The sequence below is a fragment of the Sarcophilus harrisii genome, chromosome 1 (genome assembly GCF_902635505.1).
Source record: "Sarcophilus harrisii chromosome 1, mSarHar1.11, whole genome shotgun sequence".
Classification (NCBI taxonomy): Eukaryota; Metazoa; Chordata; class Mammalia; order Dasyuromorphia; family Dasyuridae; genus Sarcophilus; species Sarcophilus harrisii.
The window spans coordinates 132930218-132952533 of NC_045426.1; the positions used below are offsets into that span (position 1 = coordinate 132930218).

At 33.9% G+C, this 22316-nt stretch overlaps 1 protein-coding gene across 1 annotated transcript in view; it reads right to left on the reverse strand.

Annotated features, from left to right (window-relative positions):
- Window positions 1-189: 189 nt before the first annotated feature.
- The window catches only part of C6 (complement C6), a 62838-nt gene continuing 40711 nt past the window's right edge, over window positions 190-22316 (reverse strand). Inside the window, exons 11-18 of the mRNA XM_003759914.4 lie at window positions 21154-21379; window positions 19400-19571; window positions 19074-19185; window positions 15994-16126; window positions 14199-14387; window positions 11091-11178; window positions 8488-8729; window positions 190-607 (exon numbers count right to left, since the gene is read on the reverse strand). Coding sequence (XP_003759962.1) covers window positions 426-607; window positions 8488-8729; window positions 11091-11178; window positions 14199-14387; window positions 15994-16126; window positions 19074-19185; window positions 19400-19571; window positions 21154-21379 — 1344 coding nt within the window. The 3' untranslated portion in view covers window positions 190-425. The remainder of the gene's footprint in view (window positions 608-8487; window positions 8730-11090; window positions 11179-14198; window positions 14388-15993; window positions 16127-19073; window positions 19186-19399; window positions 19572-21153; window positions 21380-22316) is intronic.

The window sequence follows — 22316 nt, forward strand, 5'->3', positions numbered from 1 at the left end:
TGTTTTAACTATTCCATTTTGTAGTGTAATTTAAAATCTGATACTGCTAGGACCATTTCCTTCTCAATTTTCCATTGATTCCCTTGATATTCTTGACCTTTTGTTCCTCCAAATGAATTAAAAAATTTTTTCTAGCTCTAGAATTTTCTTTTTTTAGTAGTTTGATTGATATGGCACTGAGTAAGTAAATTAATTTAGGAGCATTGTCATTTTTATTATCTTGGTTTAGTATATTCATCAGTAATTAGTATTTTTCCATCCATTTAGATCTGCTTTCAATTGTGTAAAAAGTACCAAAAAAACATTTTGGGGGAGTGAATTTCAGATCCATTAATCCAGTGCCTTCCAAACAAACAGGTTTTCTAAATATTTTCCTCTGTAGTGTGCTGGGTTGTTGTTGTTGTTGTTGTTTTTGCCTCAGGTCATCACTCAATACATTTTCCTTGATGCACGATTTCCACTTTCTTTTGGGCACAATTCAGTGATCCCAGCACACAGCTATTCATCGTTTTCTTAGTCTTTGAAGAGCTTATTCTGATGCAATAGTCTTGTTTTCCATTCTTGGGACATTGGTAGGGCATCAGACAGGTACATGTATATGTGGAGGCTGAAAAAAGACAGGGTATTATTTGCCACAGACCTTAAGAAACTTTTCATCTAATTCTTTTCCAGATTACCTAGCTCTGCAATATATTATTCAATTCAATTAAACAATTACTATAAAACAATGGCTGTTTTCAGTTATTACTCTAAACTAGAATAGCTAGAGAAATACAAAGTTTAAATAAGACACAATTCCTGCCTTTATGGAAGTTACAGTCAACTAGGAGTAGTTTAGTTGGCTGTACTATCCATTATTAATTTAGAAGAGAAGTTCTCAGTTAGCTGGCCTCCAGCTATTGTTTATCTCAAATGCTACTTAGTTCCTTAACCTTTCACATACAGGTAACATACAGATTCACAGTAATTATGACAATATGTAATAATAATCTCTCAAAAAAGAGATTCTTAACCTTTATTGTGTCATGGACCCCTCTGGCAGTGTACTAAACCCTATGGATGTCAAATGCATAAAACAAAATATATAAGATTACAAAAGAAATAATTTATATTGAAATGTAATTATCCATCTATATCTAGGTGGAAATTGGGTGCATCAGGTGGGTACCAAAGGTGGACTTGAAAAGGACTCAGGAAGCCCTCCCACCAGAGGTGCTAACCCTCTTTTAGTGCTCCTTAATACTCAAGTATTAGTAAAAAGGACTTTATTCTATCCAGAGTTCCAAGACAAGGTATGGAGCAATGCTATTTAGAACATAGAGAAAGGAATCTCTATGAGGCAAGTGGGAGTTGGAATATGGGTCATTTCCCACAGTTCTTAGAATAAATAAATCTCCGTGAAATAATCAGCACAATTTTTCCTTAGCATTCCATATGATTGTTGTCAGTTCATCCTAGAAGTGAGGTGAAAGATTTCCCCCTACCTATTTTTGACACTTTAATTTATGTTGTAATGACGACGACAACAAAAATAATTAACATTTATGTAATATTTTATGTTTTACAAAGTGATTTTCATATATTACCTTATTTGATCTCCACAGCTACTTTCTGATATAGGTACTATCATTATTCCTATTTTACAGATGAAAAAATTGGGTTGAAAAAGTAACAATGTCACAAATTAACAAAATATGGGAGGTGGCAGAATGATGGTAGTTTGGGGAGGAGCATTTGTGTCTTCTCTTCTTTGGCATAAATAATGTAATTTTAGAGGCAGAAAACTCAAGAGTTATGCTGCCTTGTCAGTCACTGTCCTCAGGAGCTTTTGGCTGCATTTCGGGAAAGTAGCAGAGCTTTATTAATCTACTAGTTTGTTATTGGACTGAGAGTGACCACCAAAGAGTGAACTATGTCTTTTAACTGACTGCACAAGAATTGGGATAAAGGAAGGAAAAAAAGGGATTAGACATGCCTTATTACTTCAGCAGTAAGAGGCTTGTTCAAGAATAATAATAAACTAGTTTTTATATTTTACTTTGAATTTCACAAAATACTTTTAATATGATATCTCATCAACTCTACAATTCTCTGTGTGTATAAGTGACATTAAACCTGAGACTGAGAGAGCTTCAGTGATTTGCTAAAAGTGACATGGCTAGGAAGTGTTGAAGGCATTTTCTGAACTCAGCTCTGTTTGATTTTGGAACCAGTCTAACATTTTTATGCTGACTAGCTGCCTCTAAAATGACATTACTCTTTTCAAGAAAGGGAAGATAGAAAACCCTTCCTTCTCCTCCCTCATTGCACTTTGTTAACTTCCTCCTCTCTCAGGCTCAAGTTTTCTCATCTGCAAAATGGGCATATTAATAATACTTTATAAGATCATCGTGAGGCTCAAAGGGATCCACTACAAGGTAGCCCCTAAATCTTAGTACTGCTTTAAGTTTTAATAATTAAAATATTTCAGCTTTAATAACTTAAATATGTATTTGTAAAGCACTTTGCAAATCTTATAGAAGTATAAAATGTTTAGTAATTGTTACTGTTGTTGGCTATCATCATTACAATATAAGCTCAGACCTTAAAAATAAACTTTATCTTTCTTCTAGAGTTATTTCACAATAGTCACAAAGAATGATCAGAAGAAGTATATTAAAAAAAAAGCATATGGACAATTTAGAAGAAGAGGATTTGGTTTCCTATCTAATAGCTTGATGAACAGTATTTAGTTATATAAAGTAGATGGCAAGAACACTTGATTTAATCAGGACTTCTCAATTCTACTATTTATTAGCTGTGTGATCTTGAATAAGTCATTTACTTTTACACTCCTCATTTTCCTCATCTTTAAAATAGAGGGGTGGAAGTAGATGAAGTCTTAACTCCAGCTTTTGAATTGTAGGAATTAATAGCTAATGAGAATAATAATATTTATATAACACTATGTGCTAGACACTGTGCTAAGTGTTTTAGTATTATCTCATTTAATCCTCCCAACAACCCTGAGAGGTAAATACTATTATTATCCCCATTTTACAGATGAGGAAACTGAGGCAAACAGAGGTTAAGTGACTTGTCCAAGAACAGCACTAAATCTACTGCTCTAGTTAGTTTTCTCAAATAGAACAATTTTAACCTCAGCTGTTTAATTAAAAAGAAAATTATTCCATTACTTTGAAGAATAACAACAGAGACAAGCGCTATCACCTAGTTTAACACATCTGGATTTTTGTATCCTTCCCTCTCAGTGGGGATCATGGTGTCTGGCTACATCTTTCCTGGCAGACTGGCTCAACATTACTGTGGCAGCCAAAAAACACTTTTGCCCTGAATTAGGGAATAGATAAAAAAGTCATACAGTGATGTTGACACTCTGTTCTCTGATGGATTTCATTGGAACACAAAAAGCTGTGGGACAAACATTTAAATGTGGACATAACATTAATTTCTTTGGAAATTATGAAATGTAAATGGCAGGTGCAGTGAAGGGATGTCAGCTTGAAACCGACAGTTAATGTACTCCTTCCTGAAGGAGATCTTTTTATTTCCTCTTATTTAATATAGAATCCCACTTTGTTAGGTGGTAACAAAGAACTACAGAACTATAAAATGTTTAGTAATTGTTACTGTTAATTATCATCATTACAATATAAGTTCAGACCTTAAAAATAAACTTTGTCTTTCTTCTAGAGTTATTTCAGAACAGTCACAAAGAATGATCAGAAAAAGTACATGGACAATTTAAGAGAAGAAGATGATTTGGCTTCTTATCTAATAGCTTAATGAATAGTATTTAGTTACATAAAGTACATAAGGTAGGTGGTACTAGACTAGATAGAAGGCCTTCTGAAAAAGAGGCAGTAGGACTGTCAAGTAATTTTCCATAAAGTATAATTAGCCAAATAGTCATCTGATATAAATTAGTCAAGTCAAGGAAATAGATGATTTTTTTAAAGCTCCAGAAATGTCCCCAGAAAAGTTAGAGAGAACAAACAAGGCAGAAGGCATTGCTACTGCCTTCAGGAAGCTTAATATGATCTAAGGTTCATAATTCATGTAAGTATTTTACTTATGAAATAGTTTGAAGTAATTTTATTCTTTGGATAAAAACTTTATGAATAAAATATCCTAAGATTATAAATGGCAAAAAGAAGCCATGGATATTAGTAGAAGGAATTTCCTTATCTTGAAGTTCCCAACTCTAGTGAAATCAAAGGTTTGGCCTAAAGTACACATCTTACTCTGTCCACGTGATGAGTGATTGTTGGAAGTTCAGTTTCATTTATTTTAATATGTAGCCTTCTCTTCTGATTAGTGAGTCCTGGATTGACCTGGATTATCACTTCATGAGGTTCACAGGTTGTGCATTCTTCACTCCTAGCTCTCTGTTTCTCACTCTGGATTTTTCTAAGTCCTCACCAGTGACATTTTTCTACTTCCTGCTTTCTACCCTTTTAGTTCCATTTTATTTGTTTTCTTCCACTAAAATATAAATTCTGAGATTTGGGACTATCTTTTTTTTCCTTCCTTATATTTATATCTTCATTGCTAAGTTAGCACAGTTCACAGCACATAGTAAATGCTTAAAAATAGAATATCTATCTATCTATCTACCTCTGTCCATCTATCCATTTAGCTATCACTATCTCTTTATCATCTTTCCATCAATTTCTATAATCTTTGTCTCTGTTTCCCTCTATCTCTCTCTCGGTCTGTCTCACTCTATCTCTCTGAATCTGTTTCTCTGTGTCTGTGTGTCTGTCTCTCTCTGTCTCCCTGTCTGTCTGTCTCTCCCCCTGTCTTTGGCTAAATATTCAGAACCATGTAATAGTTGGCTTTACACTACTCTTTCAATTCAATTTCCCTCTGTTCTGCTATATAAATGTTCATTGTTGATAAGGCTCTCTTTGGTCTTCCAAATAGAATGTTATGAATAGTCCTGACTTCCCACATTTTTAAGTGATTCTCACTCTGTCTCCTACCTTCAGTGGACCTCTTCCCCTTTTCCTGCCTCTATAAATCCCATCCATCCTTCATGACTTAGCTCAATACCTCCTGTTCAGATAGTTTTCTTCAACTACTGCAAAGCACAGGGAGATTCCTCCTTTCCCTGAACGTCTCTAATTTATTGTCTGTGTCAACTATTTGGCACTTTATTATTTCATGTTGTCAGTTAACTTTTAAATATGTATAGTTTAGATTTCCCCCAACTACACTGTTAGACACTTGAAGGAAGAGAATTTATTTGAACCCCCTGCTATACTTTCACCCTCCCTGTGCCCAAGAATTAAACAAAGTCCCTTGTACAAAGTCAACACTCATAAATATTTGTTGATTAAAAGATTTATATTCAGAACTTAGGAAATCTAGTTTACTACACAGAAAAAACATATATTGGATAATCTGTGGTTTAATAACTCCATGCTGATAAACAAACAAACAAACAAACAAACTAATAAGACCAGAAACTACCACATTATATTCCTCTTTAAGTTGAATAGATTTGAAAGAGAGGTGAGGAGATACATATACATGACCTTGGAGACATCTGGCACCTCATCTATAAAATGAGGTGATAGTGCTAAATCATCTGTAAGGTCACTGCCAGCTCTAGTAATCCATTCATTTTTGTCTTCCTCCTATAGGCAATGGAAAGCTTTTGAAGGATTGGGGGTAAAGAATGACATAATAATCTCTATTTGGAAGGTTTGTCTGGAGATGAAATGAAACAAATTAGAGTGGGAGGAGAGTCCTGGAAAGAGAGACTGGAGACAGAAAGGCTAGCTAGGTGACTAAAAGTGACAGGATTGAGCAAGGGTATAATAGTCAACCATTGTGGCTCCTTCTAATTCTCAAATACTCTTGATTCTGTGATTCTGTCTTTAGATAGGGGCCAGAGCTTATGCACCACTGGAAGTCTTTCATGTTCACTCTTTGCTCTGTCACCCTTGTTATGGTGGCAGTAGTACAAGACCTGCAGGATCCAAAGATCTAGGCCTTTAATTCTATGAATTATTGTCACAGGTACCAGTGCACAAAGTGGCCCATAACTTTCCTAGGATATCAGTAGAGGATATAGTAGTTGTTAATAATCATGTTAGTTCTCCCTGACAATTGAATACACTTTTCTCTTTCAATTAGTCCACATTGTTCTTCTTCTGTCATTTTTCCACCTGGCCAGAAGGGCCCTCAGTAGGATAGGGCTCATCCATGAGGACAGCAGATGGAGCCTGGGGAAATGGAGAACGCTGTTCCTTCAAAGGGCTCTCTTTCACCTTGGGGTTATGTTCCTGTTGCAAGTGCTGTGATGATAACATGTGTGGCTGGGATTCGTTTAGACTGGGTAACTAGAACACTCCTTCTCACATCCCCCTAGCCAGAAATGATTGTCCCAAGTTTGTGCTTCCCTTTTTGGCACTTTATGTTTTATTATATTATTTGTGATCATGCCTTTCTAACTAGAATGTAGGTACAATGCTTTATCTTTATAAAAATGAGTCCATGATCGGAAGAGGGATGGGAGGGAAACATTATGATTATTTCTCAAAAGTAAATTTTGTTATTTTCCTAATTTCATTTTTGTGATTGCAGTAAAAGTGTGCATAATATAATCAAGATCTTAAGTTAATCAAGAAAAGATTTAATTCAACTCATTAAGATAATTCAACCAATTGTGGCCACAATAAAAGCCACTGAGAAAAGGAGGGGTCTGTTTTGTTTTTTTTCTCTTTGTCTTTTTTTTTAAGCCATGGACTACATTCATGGAAAAACATGCATATTGATGCTATTCTTTTCCAGGGACTACCAAGAAGAATGGTCTGTGACACAAACCTATTAAACAAAATTGGCACTAGCAGACAGGATTTTCAGTGCGGAAATATATTCTGCTTTATATTTGTATCAAGGATCAGAGCACTGCAAAATGTTCAGACTAAAGTTCTTGGGAAATCCCTATGGCCCACTTTAATAGCCCTAGGACATTCTGTTAATTTGGGTAAACATGGTATGAATGTATGAACTTTGGAGTCCTTCTTTGAAAATATGTCAATTCTTGAAATCTGTGGAGATTTCAATACAGGTATCACAGAAGAAGTAATAACAAGCACAAATGTTTTGATAAAATTTATGGTGGGGAAGATTTTTCATTTAGACAACAGAAAAGAATAATGCATGGGAAAGAAAGCAAAAGAAAATTCTTGCAATCAGAGAACTCCACTAAGGCTTTTGCTCAATGAGAAATGGGATGAGCCAGAATAGAAGATAACTCATTGAACTCAAATGCCTCAAATAACTGACCTGCCTAGAACCTCATAGCACCAGAGAACATTTATGATATCTTATGCTAGCCAATAATCCTTTCTCTCTGTGTACTTTTCTAGATACCATTTCAAGATCTTTCAGCATCTTTGAAGAAAAACAACTATATTTAAAGTGCAAAATAATATTGAATAATATTTTTTAAAATTGTGAGGTAATTTCTTGTTGAATGCAGAAATCCCTTTTATGATATCCTTGATAGGTAGCCATGCATTTGCAACATGGACCTCTCTATCTCTTGGAGCAGCTGATTTCATTTCTGGATGGCCCCATTTGTTAGAAAGATTTTAGGTATGTCCTAGTAATTTCTTGACCCCACAAATTGTTCCTAGAATGGATTCTATTACAAATAACATTGGCTCAATAGGAGTTGATACATTATATTGAGATTTCATTTTCAATCAATAGATGACTTTATTCTGAGGAGGGTGATGATGAAATTTGTCCCACTGTCCTAAACACTGTTTAGCCATGGGTTGAATATGGTTTATGGGTAATGAGCACCAGCTATTGATTTCCTGATTTGTTGCTACAAAGATTTGGCCCACTGATGGTATCTATCTGTGTCTATCCTTTGGCCTTCAGTTCCATTCCAGGGATAAGAAAGTTGGAGCTAGATGGTCTGCTTTAGCTTTGTCAGGCATTATCCAAACTTTGGAACCTGCCTATTCCCTTCTGTATCTTCAAGCTGGGATGAAAAATATTTGCTTGGAGAAAAAAAATAGGCCACAAAATGCAAAAGGAAGAAATGAGAGGTAACTCAAGACATGGACCCTAACTTTGGTCACCATTGAAAATTTTTAAAAACATTTTTGAATATAAGTTTTGGTGATTCATTTGAAAATATTACATATGAAGGTATTTTGCATCACTTCACATGTAAATTGATATTTTAAAAAATGTTAAATTCTTTTACATGTAGTTGGGAAAAATATATGTATATATATATTTGCTGACACTCTGTAACCCATCTCTCTGTATTTTATGCAACAATGTGGATATTTTCTATGAATTCACTTAAAGACAGAGATACTTCACTAGTAGGCTTTTCTTTAAGTAGATTAAATGGGTGAGTACAAATAATAATATAGAGAATGAGTAAGTAAATATTAGTAACAAGAGTACTAATATACAGGTAACAAAAGCATTTAATCAATGCAATCTCACCTGAACAACTTTCCCAATCATAGCATGTGTCATAGCCGCAGGGTTCCTTCTTTGTGCTATTGAATGAAAGCTTTATCCTTTCAATGGCTTGTTTCAATTGAGGTCCATCTTGGCAGGAGCCAACAGATAAGAAATGTAGTTTCTGAGTATTTGCACATTTCTCTGCCAAAAAATTACAGCTGGGTTTGGTAAAGTAATGGCTGGACTCTGAATTGAATACACAGAGATCTTCTGAGTTATGACTGCAAAGGGAAAAAAAATAACATGTTTATCTGAAGAAAAGGAGAAAAAGATAGACAAAGAAGGCTTTCAGCTGAATGATGATATCAACTTCTAATTGGTCCTTCTGCTGCTAGTATCTTCCCTACTCCAATCTATTCTACAAACTCTTGCCAAATTAATCTTTCTAAAAGAGTATTTTCATCAAGATGGTCCTATGCTTTCAAGCTATCAATGGCTTCCTACAGTCTAAACAATAAAGTCTGAATTCCTTAGCCCAGCAGTCAGACCACACCATCTATAATTTCTATAATGATGTCAATTTACAGATTTATTGACTGTGATCTTTTTCTCTCTGCATTTATATATATCCTATCCATTCTGGACTATAATACATGTATCTTACAGAAATGATGCTAATGTTAAAGTCAGATCAAATCAACCTTCTTCATGAAGCTTTCACTACTCAGTCTAGTCTAAAATGATTACCTCCTCATAAGAACTTTTGGCCATACTATAAATTTGATATTTGATTATAGATTGTAAACTGTTTGGTTATTTTATTTTTCCCATGTCTATATATGAACTTCCTAAGTGGATATTAGAGACTTTATTTCTTAAGTGATTAGTCATTGCTCATTAATTACATCAATATAATAAAATAAAAACAATGATTGTATCTAAATTTATACTTGACACACTACCAATGAAGCCAATAAAGTTTTAATATATAGAATTAGGCAAAGAAATATCAAAATTCAATTGAGGAGATGAAAGATCAGGAATTTTAAAGAAAGTAATATGAAAAAATAATGGGAAATGAAGCTCATTATAACCAAGTCTCAAAGTATATTATAAAACAATAAACATCAGACATCTTTGGTATTGGTTAGAAAATATGACCAGTGGAACAGACTAGGTAAGCAAGACCCCAAAGCAATTAAGAAGCCTAGTATTTGATAAAAATCAAAACCACAATTTACTGAGGTAAGATTTTCCTCTTGGACAGAACTGAGAAAAGCACAAGACAGTTTTGCAGAAAATAAGCTTAGATCACACACATCACAACAAGCTTCAAATGACACACAATCTACATGGGGAAAGACAAGTTTAAAAAATAGAAACAAATAGAAGAAAGTACCTTTTACAGTTGTTCTAGGAGAAAGTAAAAAGGAGAGGAGGAAAGTGATAAATAGAGAATATAAGTTACAGAAAAAGTAAGCTTACATGAACAAAATCAGTTTAGCTAGAATAAGAAGTGAAATTGTTGATTAGACAAAAAACAAATTTAGCAATGAAAATTTCTGATAAAATTCTGATATGCAAAGACCTGATACAAATGGATAAGAATCAGAGCCATTCCCCAATATATAAATGATTAATGTATATGAACAAGCATACACATAATTTATTTCATTTAATCCTTACAACAACCTTGTAAGACAAATGCTATTATCATCAGTGTCCATGTAGAGTACAATAAATTTGGTTATTGATGAGAAATAGTATGAAGGTCACTAGCTTCACTAAGCTCAAATATAACTCTTTTAATTCTTGGTCCTGGTTTGATTTTCATAGCAATTATAGGCTTGATGATTTTGAAAGAAATTCTCTTATGCTATCTCCATTGATTTTTGCAGTTTTGCTAAGTGGAGTCCCTGAAAGAATTTGAAGAAGATTTAGATTTGTGACTAAGATATATAAAAAGAGTTAAAAGGAATTTCCTTTCAATTCTTTGCTAAGAATTTAGAATGAGAAAATTTCCAAAAATAGCAGGAGAAAAGGATACCAAAAGATAGATCTAAATGTTTAAGCATTTCGCTAGCTAGCTAAATGAAACCAGCTCGTTAGAGTCTGAAAGCTCAAAAGTGTTAAACATTGCCTGGGACTGTGATATACAAAAATTTATAGGACCTTCTTCTAGGGAGGATGAAGTGTAGTGAGTGAATATAAAGAGTAACAATAAAGATTAGCAGAGAGCAGCTTCTGGCTTATGGTCCAAATGACTTGCCCATAATCATTCAGCTGGAAAATATAAGAGGTGGGATTTGCATTAAATTCTCTCCTGAGTCTGAGTCCATTTTCTATTACACCATGCTAACTCTGCTGTAGTATTCAAGTTGTTGGTGCTGAATGTGCTGATTAAGACTATGGCTAACAATAAAAGGCTTTATGCAACATAAGGAAGTATAATTAAAATAACTCATAGAGGAAAGGAAATGGGAGTTTATAAACTCTAAAAATGAATATATTATTACAATCATTCCACTTTGGAAAGAAGTCTTAGATAATATCCTTTATACTTGTGATTTCAAATTTACTGATGACTATTACTATATTAAATGGTCTTGTCAAATTTCAAAATGGTCCATGTGACACCTTACCTACAATCTTCTTCTGAAGACATACAAACACATTGGGATTCCACCAATTTACGTCCTGGTCCACAATTGCTCATGTGGGTTAGAACATCTGGAATAGAAAGACTTCAAGACTTTGATCTATGCAGTAATCAATAAATTTCAAAATACTGTTTGTTCCCTCCCCTTTTAAGTTTATTATTTATTCTTAACATTCTTTTATTTTTAAAATTTGAGTTCCAAATTCTTTCCCACATTCCTATTTCTCCCCTGCCCACTAAGAAGACAAGCAAAATGATATCATTATAAATGGTAATGACATTATATATCATGCAAAATATTTCCATATTAGCCATATTACAAAAAATGCCAAAAATGATGAAGGTAGGAAAATTATATTTCATTTTGCACTCAGTTAACTCTGGAGGTGAATAGAATTTTTTCATCATGAGTCCTTTGGAATTTTCTTGGATAACTAACTGTATTGATCAGAGTAGCCAAATCTTTCATAGCTGATAAATATCACAACATTATGGTTACTATATTCAATGATTTTATTCTTCTCACTTCACTTTGTATCAGTTCATTTAAGTCCAACCATTTACTTTTTTCTTGAAATTACTCCCTCCCCAATAATTTCTTATGACATAAGAGTATTATATCATAATCATATATCACATTTTAGCTACTCCCCAATTGATGAGTATCCCCTCAATTTCCAATTATTTGCCATTATAAAAAGTGCTACCCTAAATATTTTTGTACATATGATCCTTTTCCCTTTTTTTTGTCTTTTTGTGGTACAGATTTAAGTGGTAGCTTAGTTTAAAATATGCATAGTTTTATAGCCCTTTGGGTAGAGTATCAAGATGTTCTACAGAATGATTGAATCATTTCATAACTCCATCAACTGTTCATAGATGTATTTTTTCTCATCCCTTGAAGTATATGTCATTTCTAATGAGTATGAGATGATTTTTAAAATTTTCATTTCTCTAATCAATAGAGATTTAAAACATTTTTTTCATATTAGATAGCTTCGATTTCTTTTTCTGAAAATTGCCTGCTCATATCCTTTGATCTTTCACCAATTGGGGGATGACTTTTTAAAAAAAATAATAAACTTGACTCAGTTCCCTATATATTTAAGTAATGAAGCCTTTAGTAGAGAAACTTGTTATAAATTTTTTATGTTATTTCATTTTTATGGCATCTTTTAGCAAAACATCATTTCCCCAATTCTCTCTTCTAATTAAGTTTATTTTTGTTTTTGTTTTGTCTGAGATCATGATTGCTACCCCTGCCTTTTTAAATTTTTACTTCAACTGAAGTATGAAAGAATCTGCTCCAGCCCATTTTTTCCAACCTGTGTGTGTATTTTTCTGTTTCAAGTGTATCTCCTGTATACAATATATCATTAGATACTGATTTCTAATCTATTTTACTATCCACTTCTCTTTTATTTTATTTTTAATTTTATTTTTTCTTTTTTTTAAATTTATTTTATTTTTCCCCAATTATATAGGAAAAGAATTTTTAACAAGTGTTTTTAAAATTTTGAATTCCAGATTCTTTCCCTTTTTCCCTTCTTCCCCAATTATAATGCAAGCAAGGTCATACATGTGTAGGTAGGCAAAACATAATCATGTTGTGAAAGAAAACAAAGACCAAAAAAAACCCTCAAGAAAAATAAAAAAGTTAAAAAAATCTATGCTTCAACTTACATTCAGACACCATTAGTTCTTTCTCTGGGTATGGATAAAAATTTTTCATCTTAAATCCTTCAGCATTATCTTGGATTATTGTATTCCAGAGAGCAGTTACATCAACAGCTGATCATCTTAGAATATTACTTTATACACAGTACATTTCCCTCTGAATCAGCTCAAAAAAATCTATTTCTTACAGCACAAAAGTATTCCATCACAATTAAATACCATAATCTTTTCATCCATTAAGCCAATAATAGACTTCCCCTCAATTTCCAATTCTTTGCCCCTGGAAAAGAGCCGCCATAAATATTGCTTGTACAATTGATTCTTTTCCTTTTTGCTTTCTTGTTTTTTATCTCTTCTAAGAATGATGTCTACTGGTGAGATTGGATGGAGTCACTGAGAACATGGTAAAAGGACTCTATACAACTTGTACTTGGAAGTTACCCTTTGAGTTCTGGACATGATGGCAATAATGATGAAATTTTAAGGTAAATTTTATACCCATTTATGGCACTGACAATAAACTAAAATAATATCTTATTTCTGAAGGTTCTTTCATATCTAAGTCTGGTCCTAGTGATTAAAGTCATATTCCAATATACAATGGCAATTTATTTGAGTTAAGTGTAGCAGAAGTACTGACTTTGAAGTTAAAAGGCTTAGATTTGAATCTTTAATTCCTATAGGAACTTGGGCAAATTGATTAAACCCAGAAGGGTTTTGCTACCTAGAAAATAAGAGTTTGGATAGGTAGCCTATTTCAGTTTTAAATTTATGATCCCAAGACTTCTGTGATACCTTTTAGTTAGATCCTATGATTTAAGGAAAAAATCAAAGAGCTACCCTCCATGACCAAGATTTTAAACTAACCACTCAACCAATGACTTCTTTCCCAGATTTTGTTATTCTTTGGTTGTTCATTTATGTCTTGGCTCAGTGACCCCAATGAACCATGCTGAACATGAGGTTTTCTTGACATGATATTCCATTTCCTTCTCCCATGGCAAACAGAGATTAAATGATTTGCCAATGTCACACAGATAGTAATTATCTGAGTCCAGATTTGAACACAGATTTTCTTGATTCCAGGCCTAGTACTCTATTCACTAAGCCATCTAGCTTCTCCAAATATAATTTAAATACATGTCTATATGCATATATAGACATATATATATAAAATACACACACTTTAAATATGTACTCATTTTTATACACATACATACTTATACACACACACTTTATGTATATATACATAAAGTATACATAAGCACACACCTAGTTTACATTATTGTTAATAACAGGCTAAAATATACATTGTCATTCTGCAATATGCCCCAATCATGCATGTTGCACATTAAAGGAAAATATACCCCGTCAATGCTATGTCATTGATTTGGCTCACTACTAGGACACTAACCTTGTTTACAAGTGAGTGAACTTGGAATAGCTGGCTCCCAGGACTTTCTCCCACATCTGTAATTTGGTGGCCCACTAATGACAAAGCCATGGGGGCAAGTAAGCTTGATAGTGTCTCCAATGTCATATATCCTTTGATATGGTGTGATTGAAAATCCTTCCTGTACTAAAGGCTTTAAGCATCCTACCCCTATAGAGAAAAATAGCTAAATTAACATGTTACATGAAAAATCATATATTAATAATTAGGAACAGATTTTGGGAGATTTATGGGAATTAGGGTGCATTTTATCAGCTCCGTTACATTGCATCTTAATGGATGACTTAGAAGTTATTGGTTTTCATTTGTATGGTACTGCATAATTTACAAAGCAAAAGAAGTAAACTTAGGGCGCAGACTTTGGAATCAGAGGATATGTGTTCAAATTCTGGCTATATGGCTTACTACTTGTGTGAACTTGGGCAAATTGTTCAGTCCCTCTGGGCTTCAGTTTCCCATTCTGTAAAATTATATGGGAGATCAGGTTATAGTCACAATCCTTTGCAGGTATCATCCTCTAAGCTACTTAGGACTTTCTGCTGTTGACATAATCTCATTCATTTCTTATAACAACCTCTTGAGGAAAACATTATTATTGCCATTTTTTACAGATGAGGAAACTGAAATCTGTGGGAGAAAGATAAGCAAACTTGTCTTAAGACATATAGGGATTGAATATCAGATAAAATTAAAATACAGATCTTCTAACTCCAAAGTAGGAACTCATTCCTTTATGCCAAAGGGGTTAGCCAGGTTTGCTACAATACTGTAGTACAATGAGGATAATGCCATTCATGGATAGGGATGTGACTTAGATTTACTACATCCCTAAGAGCACACTTTTCAATTATCTAAGCAAGTGGGTAATAGAGAACACCATAGGTGTCATATAGCAATAATTTTCAAGTGTAATTAAATCCACTAATTTCCATCTTCTTTCCAATAGATATTTTAAAAGTGTTTCTAATGAGCTACACATTGCCTCATTCAGTTTTGTTTCCTCTCTTTGCTTAAGGGGACTAATTGCTAGGATGGCTACCAAGCATCCAAATGACAAATAAGCATTAAGACTAAGAAGGAAAACAGCTTCTGAGGAGACATGTCAGAAGCAGCCTTTGAGTTGTGGAGAGTTGGTAGCAATATTTAGATGATGTATCAATGGAAGAAGACAAAAAAATTTAGAGTATTTTTGTCATCGGGTTTTTTTTTAACACTGATATGTGAACCAAAGAGTAATTACCCTTAAATCCTTTAGAAAAGAGATTAATTTTATAATAAATTCTTTGAAAAAAATTTACTTCTAGGGACAAAAATTTTATGTATCAAAATTTATTAGGATTAATTAGGGTGATTTAAAAAATGTCTATCTTACATGTTGGTGTTTTGCTCATTTTTTAAAACCTCTTTTATTCTTTGTTATGAGAAATGGTTCTTTGGGAGGGGTGTAGATTTGCATACATTGGGAAAATTAGGTGATAAAAAAACCAAAGTTACAAAATTTTATTTTTAAAAATGACTAGCTAATGACAAGTTCATTAACTTGTTTTAGCTGTCCAAAACAATAGGATTCATTAATTTATCTTCTATTGAATCAGTTTCTTTTTGTTGATTTTAATTTTTTTTTTGTTACTCTAATCTGGCATCAATTCATCTTTCTGGGTATCTCTAAAATTTTGTGGCTTAACTAGAGGTTTTCTTGGTTCCCTTCAAACCTGGAGATTATGGGCTATTCTAACACTTATCCACATATCCTTACTTTGGCATTCCACATCTTCTTGCTTCCATGACTGGTCAGGTAAGCACCTGAAGTATGGGTACCCAACAAGATTGAAACCCATCACACAAGCAACTTCAACTTCTTCTCCAACAGAATACAATTTCTTCTCATTCTACAAACCAAATAAACCACGGGAATACAATTCAGAGATTTTATGATACTGTCATAACACTGCTGCCAATAATATGTCTCAAGCATTTCCATATCTTTGAGAGCTTCTAGATTGATTGGGAGTTGACTTATTCATGGAACTAGAGGTGATATTCTTTCAGAAAAATCAGGGTTTCACTAGAGAGAATATCTTACCACCTGCTCTGTCATTATCTGTTTCTCTGTATCTTCTAATCTAGATCTCTAGAAATCTTACTATCTCACTTCAGAAGGTATTATTCTACTCATCTTTCAGTCAGGTGAGGGCTAAAGCTTCCCAGATTGGAGAATGAGTAAGTCAGTCTTCACCTCTGTCCCTTATACCTAGAAATATCCTAAATTGTTCTTCATCCTATCCAGCCATTCACAAGCATACAAGCACCTGATCCCAAAAGTCTTCTTGCTCTCTGCCTCTGTAACCCTTCTTGTAACTATGCTATCCCTCCAATTTTTTTTTTACCTCTTGCTCAGGAAAAAATAATAAAGGATCTGATAATCTACCACTCTCTTTCCACTTAAAATCTCTTTAATTGCTTAGATCAAAACTCTCTCAGTCCATGTGTTGTTATATCCCTCTAGTAGAAAGTGAGGCCCTTGAGGACTATAATAAGTCCTCCCTCAAGTAATTAGGGACTGAATCAATGATTGAATGATATATACTCTTGAATAAGAACTTGGGAGTGTGGCAGCTGGGACAGGAATGCTGAATAACTGACAGTAGAATGATGACTCCAGCATCCCAACTATTTATGGAACCCAAATAGTTAACAATTGCATTATCTATTTCACCAAATACTGTTTATCACTTCACTAATGGGAATAGATCCTTTGGATCTGGGTTTCAATTGAACTCAAAAAGTATTTATTTATTAAATGCCTAATAGAATTTAGTGAGCTATAGTGGTTATTCAGTATACAAAAATGGAACAAGACAAATTTTCTGTCCTGAGGGATCTTAAAATCTATTAAATTCAATACTTAATATTTAAACTACTTTGTCAGATCAGTTGCATAAGGAAACCAAATATGACATTTCTGTCCTTGTCTTTTCATAGAGGACTTGACATATATTGGTTTCTGGACAAAGGTTCTACCATGATAAAACATGACTGGAATTCAGCATTATCTCCACCTACAAGGTATATCATCTAAAAAGTACCAGGAAGAGCTCACAAGAATAGGTCAGTATTTATTACTTTTGTAAAACACCATTCATTGCAGAGGACATATGCTCTATAAAGAGAATCCAGTAGACATACCATGGTCTTTAAAATAAATTATAGAGATCCAAAAGAACAAAGGTTGAATCTGCTTCTGAGTATAAAAATAGGTAACATTTGGGAACTTTATAAAATAGCCATCAGATAAATATATTTTGTACATTTCCATTTCTTCTTAATTGTAGGGTTTAAAATAATTTTGTCTAATTCTGGGAAAATCTAGGGCAAAGAAAAATCTTTGTGGGTCCATATCAGACTGTGAAGTAACTTACTTTTTAAAATATATTCTTCTAGAATGGATATTAATGACAAAGATCAGTGCTCACTTTTTCCTGTCCCTAACCCACCTAGAAACTTCTGCAATGGTTCTGGAAATAATATGTGATAGAAAAACTGTTTAGAAAAGAACAAGTATAGGCCTTGTCTCAGAAAGTCAAATAGTCATCATAAACAAGATACAAAAATGTATCTTCTTTCCCAGGTCAGAGAGGAGAAAGTCCTAATTCCTCCTCATCTCTCTCCCTGTTTTTAAATATTAACAAGATTTGAAAGTAAGGAATTCAAATTTTTCTTATCCATTCCCCTCTAGATAATGCTTTGTTAGACTAGACTGTATCTGTACTTATTAATGGATTGTCTGAACTCAAGAAAGGCCAAATTATCTAGATAACACAATCTTCTATAATCATTTGCAATTCATTATTCTATTCAATGGTGTGCTGGTAAATTTTAACAATGGATTGAGGGAAGAGAAAAGAAAATGTAAGCATGACAAACTTTTAAATTTAATCACCACTATTAATGTATTATTCATCACTTTCTTAAGTTTAGATAATCAACAAGACAATAATTCAAACCCTAGTTTGTTGATTTCTGAAATATAAATGCTCACAATGAAAACTTAAAATTTTAAAATTGAGTTTTGTGAGTTAGTTTGAGCTGGGTCCAGCTTATCCCTGACTCTACCCCATTTAGAGAAATATGTCTACCAGGTCTGGTGGTCCGGTTTCATTTTAACAGTTTCACCATTATTGTTAGGTAGAGTCTTCTCTTGAGTATTCCGTTCTACTGAGTTTATACCACATAGGTATGTTGAGGAAACCAATTGAAAATTATATACTTAATTAAAATCATATTTTAAGAAGAGTATCAACTTTTTTCCCCCTTGATGTGAGATGGCTGCTAACAATTAGAGACTCAATCTTTTCTTTGACTAGTCATTCTACAGGGAATACTTTTGGCCATAGATAACATTTATAGACCTAGAAGTGAGCAAAGAAACTATAGCACTGCCAAATTATCCAAGTTCACATGGATTAGAGTTTAGCCTTCCTTCACACTACTACTACCTCACATACTACTACCACATTTCATGACTAAAGGGAAAAAGGTTGATTAATCTTCCAATGAAGTTTGGGTGAGGAAGGACGAGTGTTTAGGGATGAAGATGGATGCAGTCTGTTACCCAGGTGGAAACGGAAAGGTAGGGATGGACATCACTTGAAAATTTGGGCATGGGATGGGAGCATAGGACTTTACAATTTTTGTGTTCTTTTTAAAAAATCTGCAGGAACTTACTGAAATAGAAATATACATGTTCTCAGAAGTGGTACCAAATTGCAAATATGTCAGTTTTCCTCTATGCCTAAGACTCTATCATTGACATACTACATGGCTGGGGCAGCTCACCCTGAGGAATCCATTTTCAGGAGGAATAGGTTTAACACATCCAGACTCAGGATCAACTTCATCAATATCCACCTCTTTTAGGGCCTCCTCATCATTTATGCAAAGATCCCCCCTGGGGAAACAAAAAATCATGTGTGAGTGTGTGTGTGTGTGTTTTAAAGAAAATTAGAGAAAAATCTAATGCTTCATCAGTACTGTTTTTCAAAGTCTCACCAGGACTCTTAAACTATGTCAATTACTGATCATCTCTTATCAAAATGCCTTAAGAGTACTTTCATTATTCATGTCAGGGAAGGAATAATCCTTAGTTCTTTCCTATTCTTTACCTATTTTCAAATATTGAAAAAGAACAGTCCTCTTCTTGTTTTTGTTCTCCTACACAAGGTTTTCCCCCATTCTGGGGTGCAGGATTGTTACATTCACGGGTTCTTCGTCTTTTATAAGAAGCATCACATGGACTCCAAGAGGACCAGCAACTCCAGCCACCATCAACTTCATCTGGGATAAGAATAAACATCACCAGGGATTTGATTAACTCTTCCCAAAAATCCAAGATAAAGAATACCTGATTGTGGCTCATTTGTAAGTAAGAGACAACAATAACAGCAAAATTAAGTATTGAACAAGAAATTTTGCTAGGAAGTAGGATGGGGAGACAACATGGATGTCTAGTGCTTTATAGATCACATCAGGTGATCCCCATGTCATCACTCAGTCAGTCACTCAGTCAATAGTAATTTAATTGCATTTATGAAGCACTAAATATATGCCAGACACTGAGGGATACAAAAAAGTAAAAGACAAGGCCTTCCCTTGAAGAGTTCACTGCCTAATGTAATATAACTGAACATACTGATGAGATCAATCTCCTCCTGGAAAAGATACTAGACTAACCATGCCATGAAAAATGGTAAGTAAATATAATTTCTATAATTAGAAATCACAGATAAGCTGTCCATAAATGGGAATAAAGAATACTTTTCTAGAACCTATAGGAAGAGAGTATCAATTAGATCTTGATTACAGAAACTGACCTTTAACTTTCTAAGTAGTCACAGGAGAATAATTACTATTGATATTGATAGGTATGGTCTTTACTCTTATTCCTTGAGAATGTCAATCAATATTACAGAACCCTCGTACCATAGTAGGCACAATTACAAAGACTGGAAGCAAATGTTCAGCACGTGAGATATGTCACTGAGTACTTGCTTATATGAAAAAAAAAAAGAATCCTGAGTGTAAAAATCTCATTTTGCAACTAATCATAAATATTTTTTTGTATAGTTATTTCACCAAGATGCATGTGATGAAATTGTGGAATGACTTTCTGAATTGATAATTCATCTTTTTGATAGTTCTCACTTGGTATACATGTAACACCTTCTGCAGCCGTAGATGCAGGTGTTTGTTACTAAAATAGGAAGTCACAGAATTTCTCAAAATTAGCCTTAAAATGGCACAAATTTAATGATCTTGGAAGGCAGCTATTATCTCAGGTTGGGAAGACTGCCCTGTCCAGGTGCTAATAATTATTTTGAGAATTACTCAAGAAGGGCAGAAAGTTGATAAATACAGTAAGGCTTCTTGCAAAAGTTGCAAAATGGGGGGGGGGGTAAAACTGTTAAATTATTAGTTGTAATATGAAGTTACAAAGTTATACTTCAAAGAAAATTCAATTCTAGACATTTAAGGAAAAAAGAATTATGATTATCTATTTCTTAATAGAATGCTTCTTCTGTTAAGCAAGGGGAGAACCTCAAAAAATGGGTTTTTCATTGACTGCTTCAAAATACAAAAAAGCAGTAAATGGATTCAACCTTATGACAAAGAAAAAAAAGGACTGCAAACAAACTAAAAAAGGTCAGGCTAAAATAAAATATTGTATCTAAATGTCATATCCTCCAGTGCTAACATACAGAGACTTGCACATAATAGGAGCTAAAGTCCTTCTAGTATTTATATTTTCAAAGATGGTCCCTAAAAGGATTTTACACAGGATGGGGTTGTTTTCATAGACTGTCTTAATACATATGTTAGAGAGAATATGGTGACTTCATAACAATGCATTGAAACCTACCAGATGTGTAATCTGGGGCTCTTATCTCACAGTTCTCCCCATAAGTACCACTTTGACACACACAGAGGCACTCAGTTCCTGAGAGCGTGGGTCGACCATTATTAGGGCATGGAGCACATTTGCAAGGGTCAAATTTTTCAGCATATTCACGTAGAGCTATCTTGAGATTTTTCCGTTTTGTTACCGCACAGGGAATGTTTTTCACCAAATCCAAGATAGATGCCAGCTAAGAGAATACCACAAAGAAGAATAAATAGTCATTTAATCAAAGAATAAATATATATTAAGTACTTGTTTAAGTACTGTACTGATACTCTAAGCTAAGCACTTGGTTTACACAGAAAAGTTATATTTAAAAAAGTCCCTTTTCTGAAAAAGGTGACATTCTAATGAAAAAAAAAACCAACAACATAGTTACATAAATAGGTACATACAAAATACAGAATAAATGGAAAGTATTCCTTGAGGGAACAGCTCTGATATCTAGGAGAAAGTGAAAAGGCTTCTTTGAGTATTAATTGAGTTGATTCTTCAGGGAAGTTAGGAACTCTAAGAAGTGAAAGGAAGGAAGGAAACCAGTGAAAAAGCACAGAGCCTGGGGATTTAAATGTTCTATTGAAAAAGACAGCAAATAAGTCAGTATGATTGGATTGCAGAGTGCATGGAGAGGAGCTGAACATAAGAAGATTAGAAAGGAAGGAAGAAGTCAAGCTATGAAGGGCTTTAAATGCCAAACAATTGACTTTTTATTTTATTCTAAATGTAGTAGGGAGCCAGAAGTTCAATGAGTAATGGAGTGATAGTCAGACCTACTTTTCATTTTCTACCCCATTGCACTCCTTTAGACCTTCCTCTTTTAGCTTCTTTTTATGTGTTGTATTCCCTCAATGGATTGTTGTTGTTATTGCTGTTTGTCCTTCCTTATCGAAGAGGACCAGGATGTCATGATAAGCAAGAGAATTGAATTTGAGTTGCCTAGTTGGTTCACTGTCCCCCCAGAACGATTCAAGTCCAGTGGCCAGATCTGGATCAGGATGACTAGAGATGACCCCGGATGCCATGGGAGACCTTGGCCTTTTAAAGTAAAGGTCTCAGTTTGACTGGGACTGTGCCTGTTCAGCAATTAAGTCAAGGTAGCAAATGAGGCAAAGAATTTCCTTTTT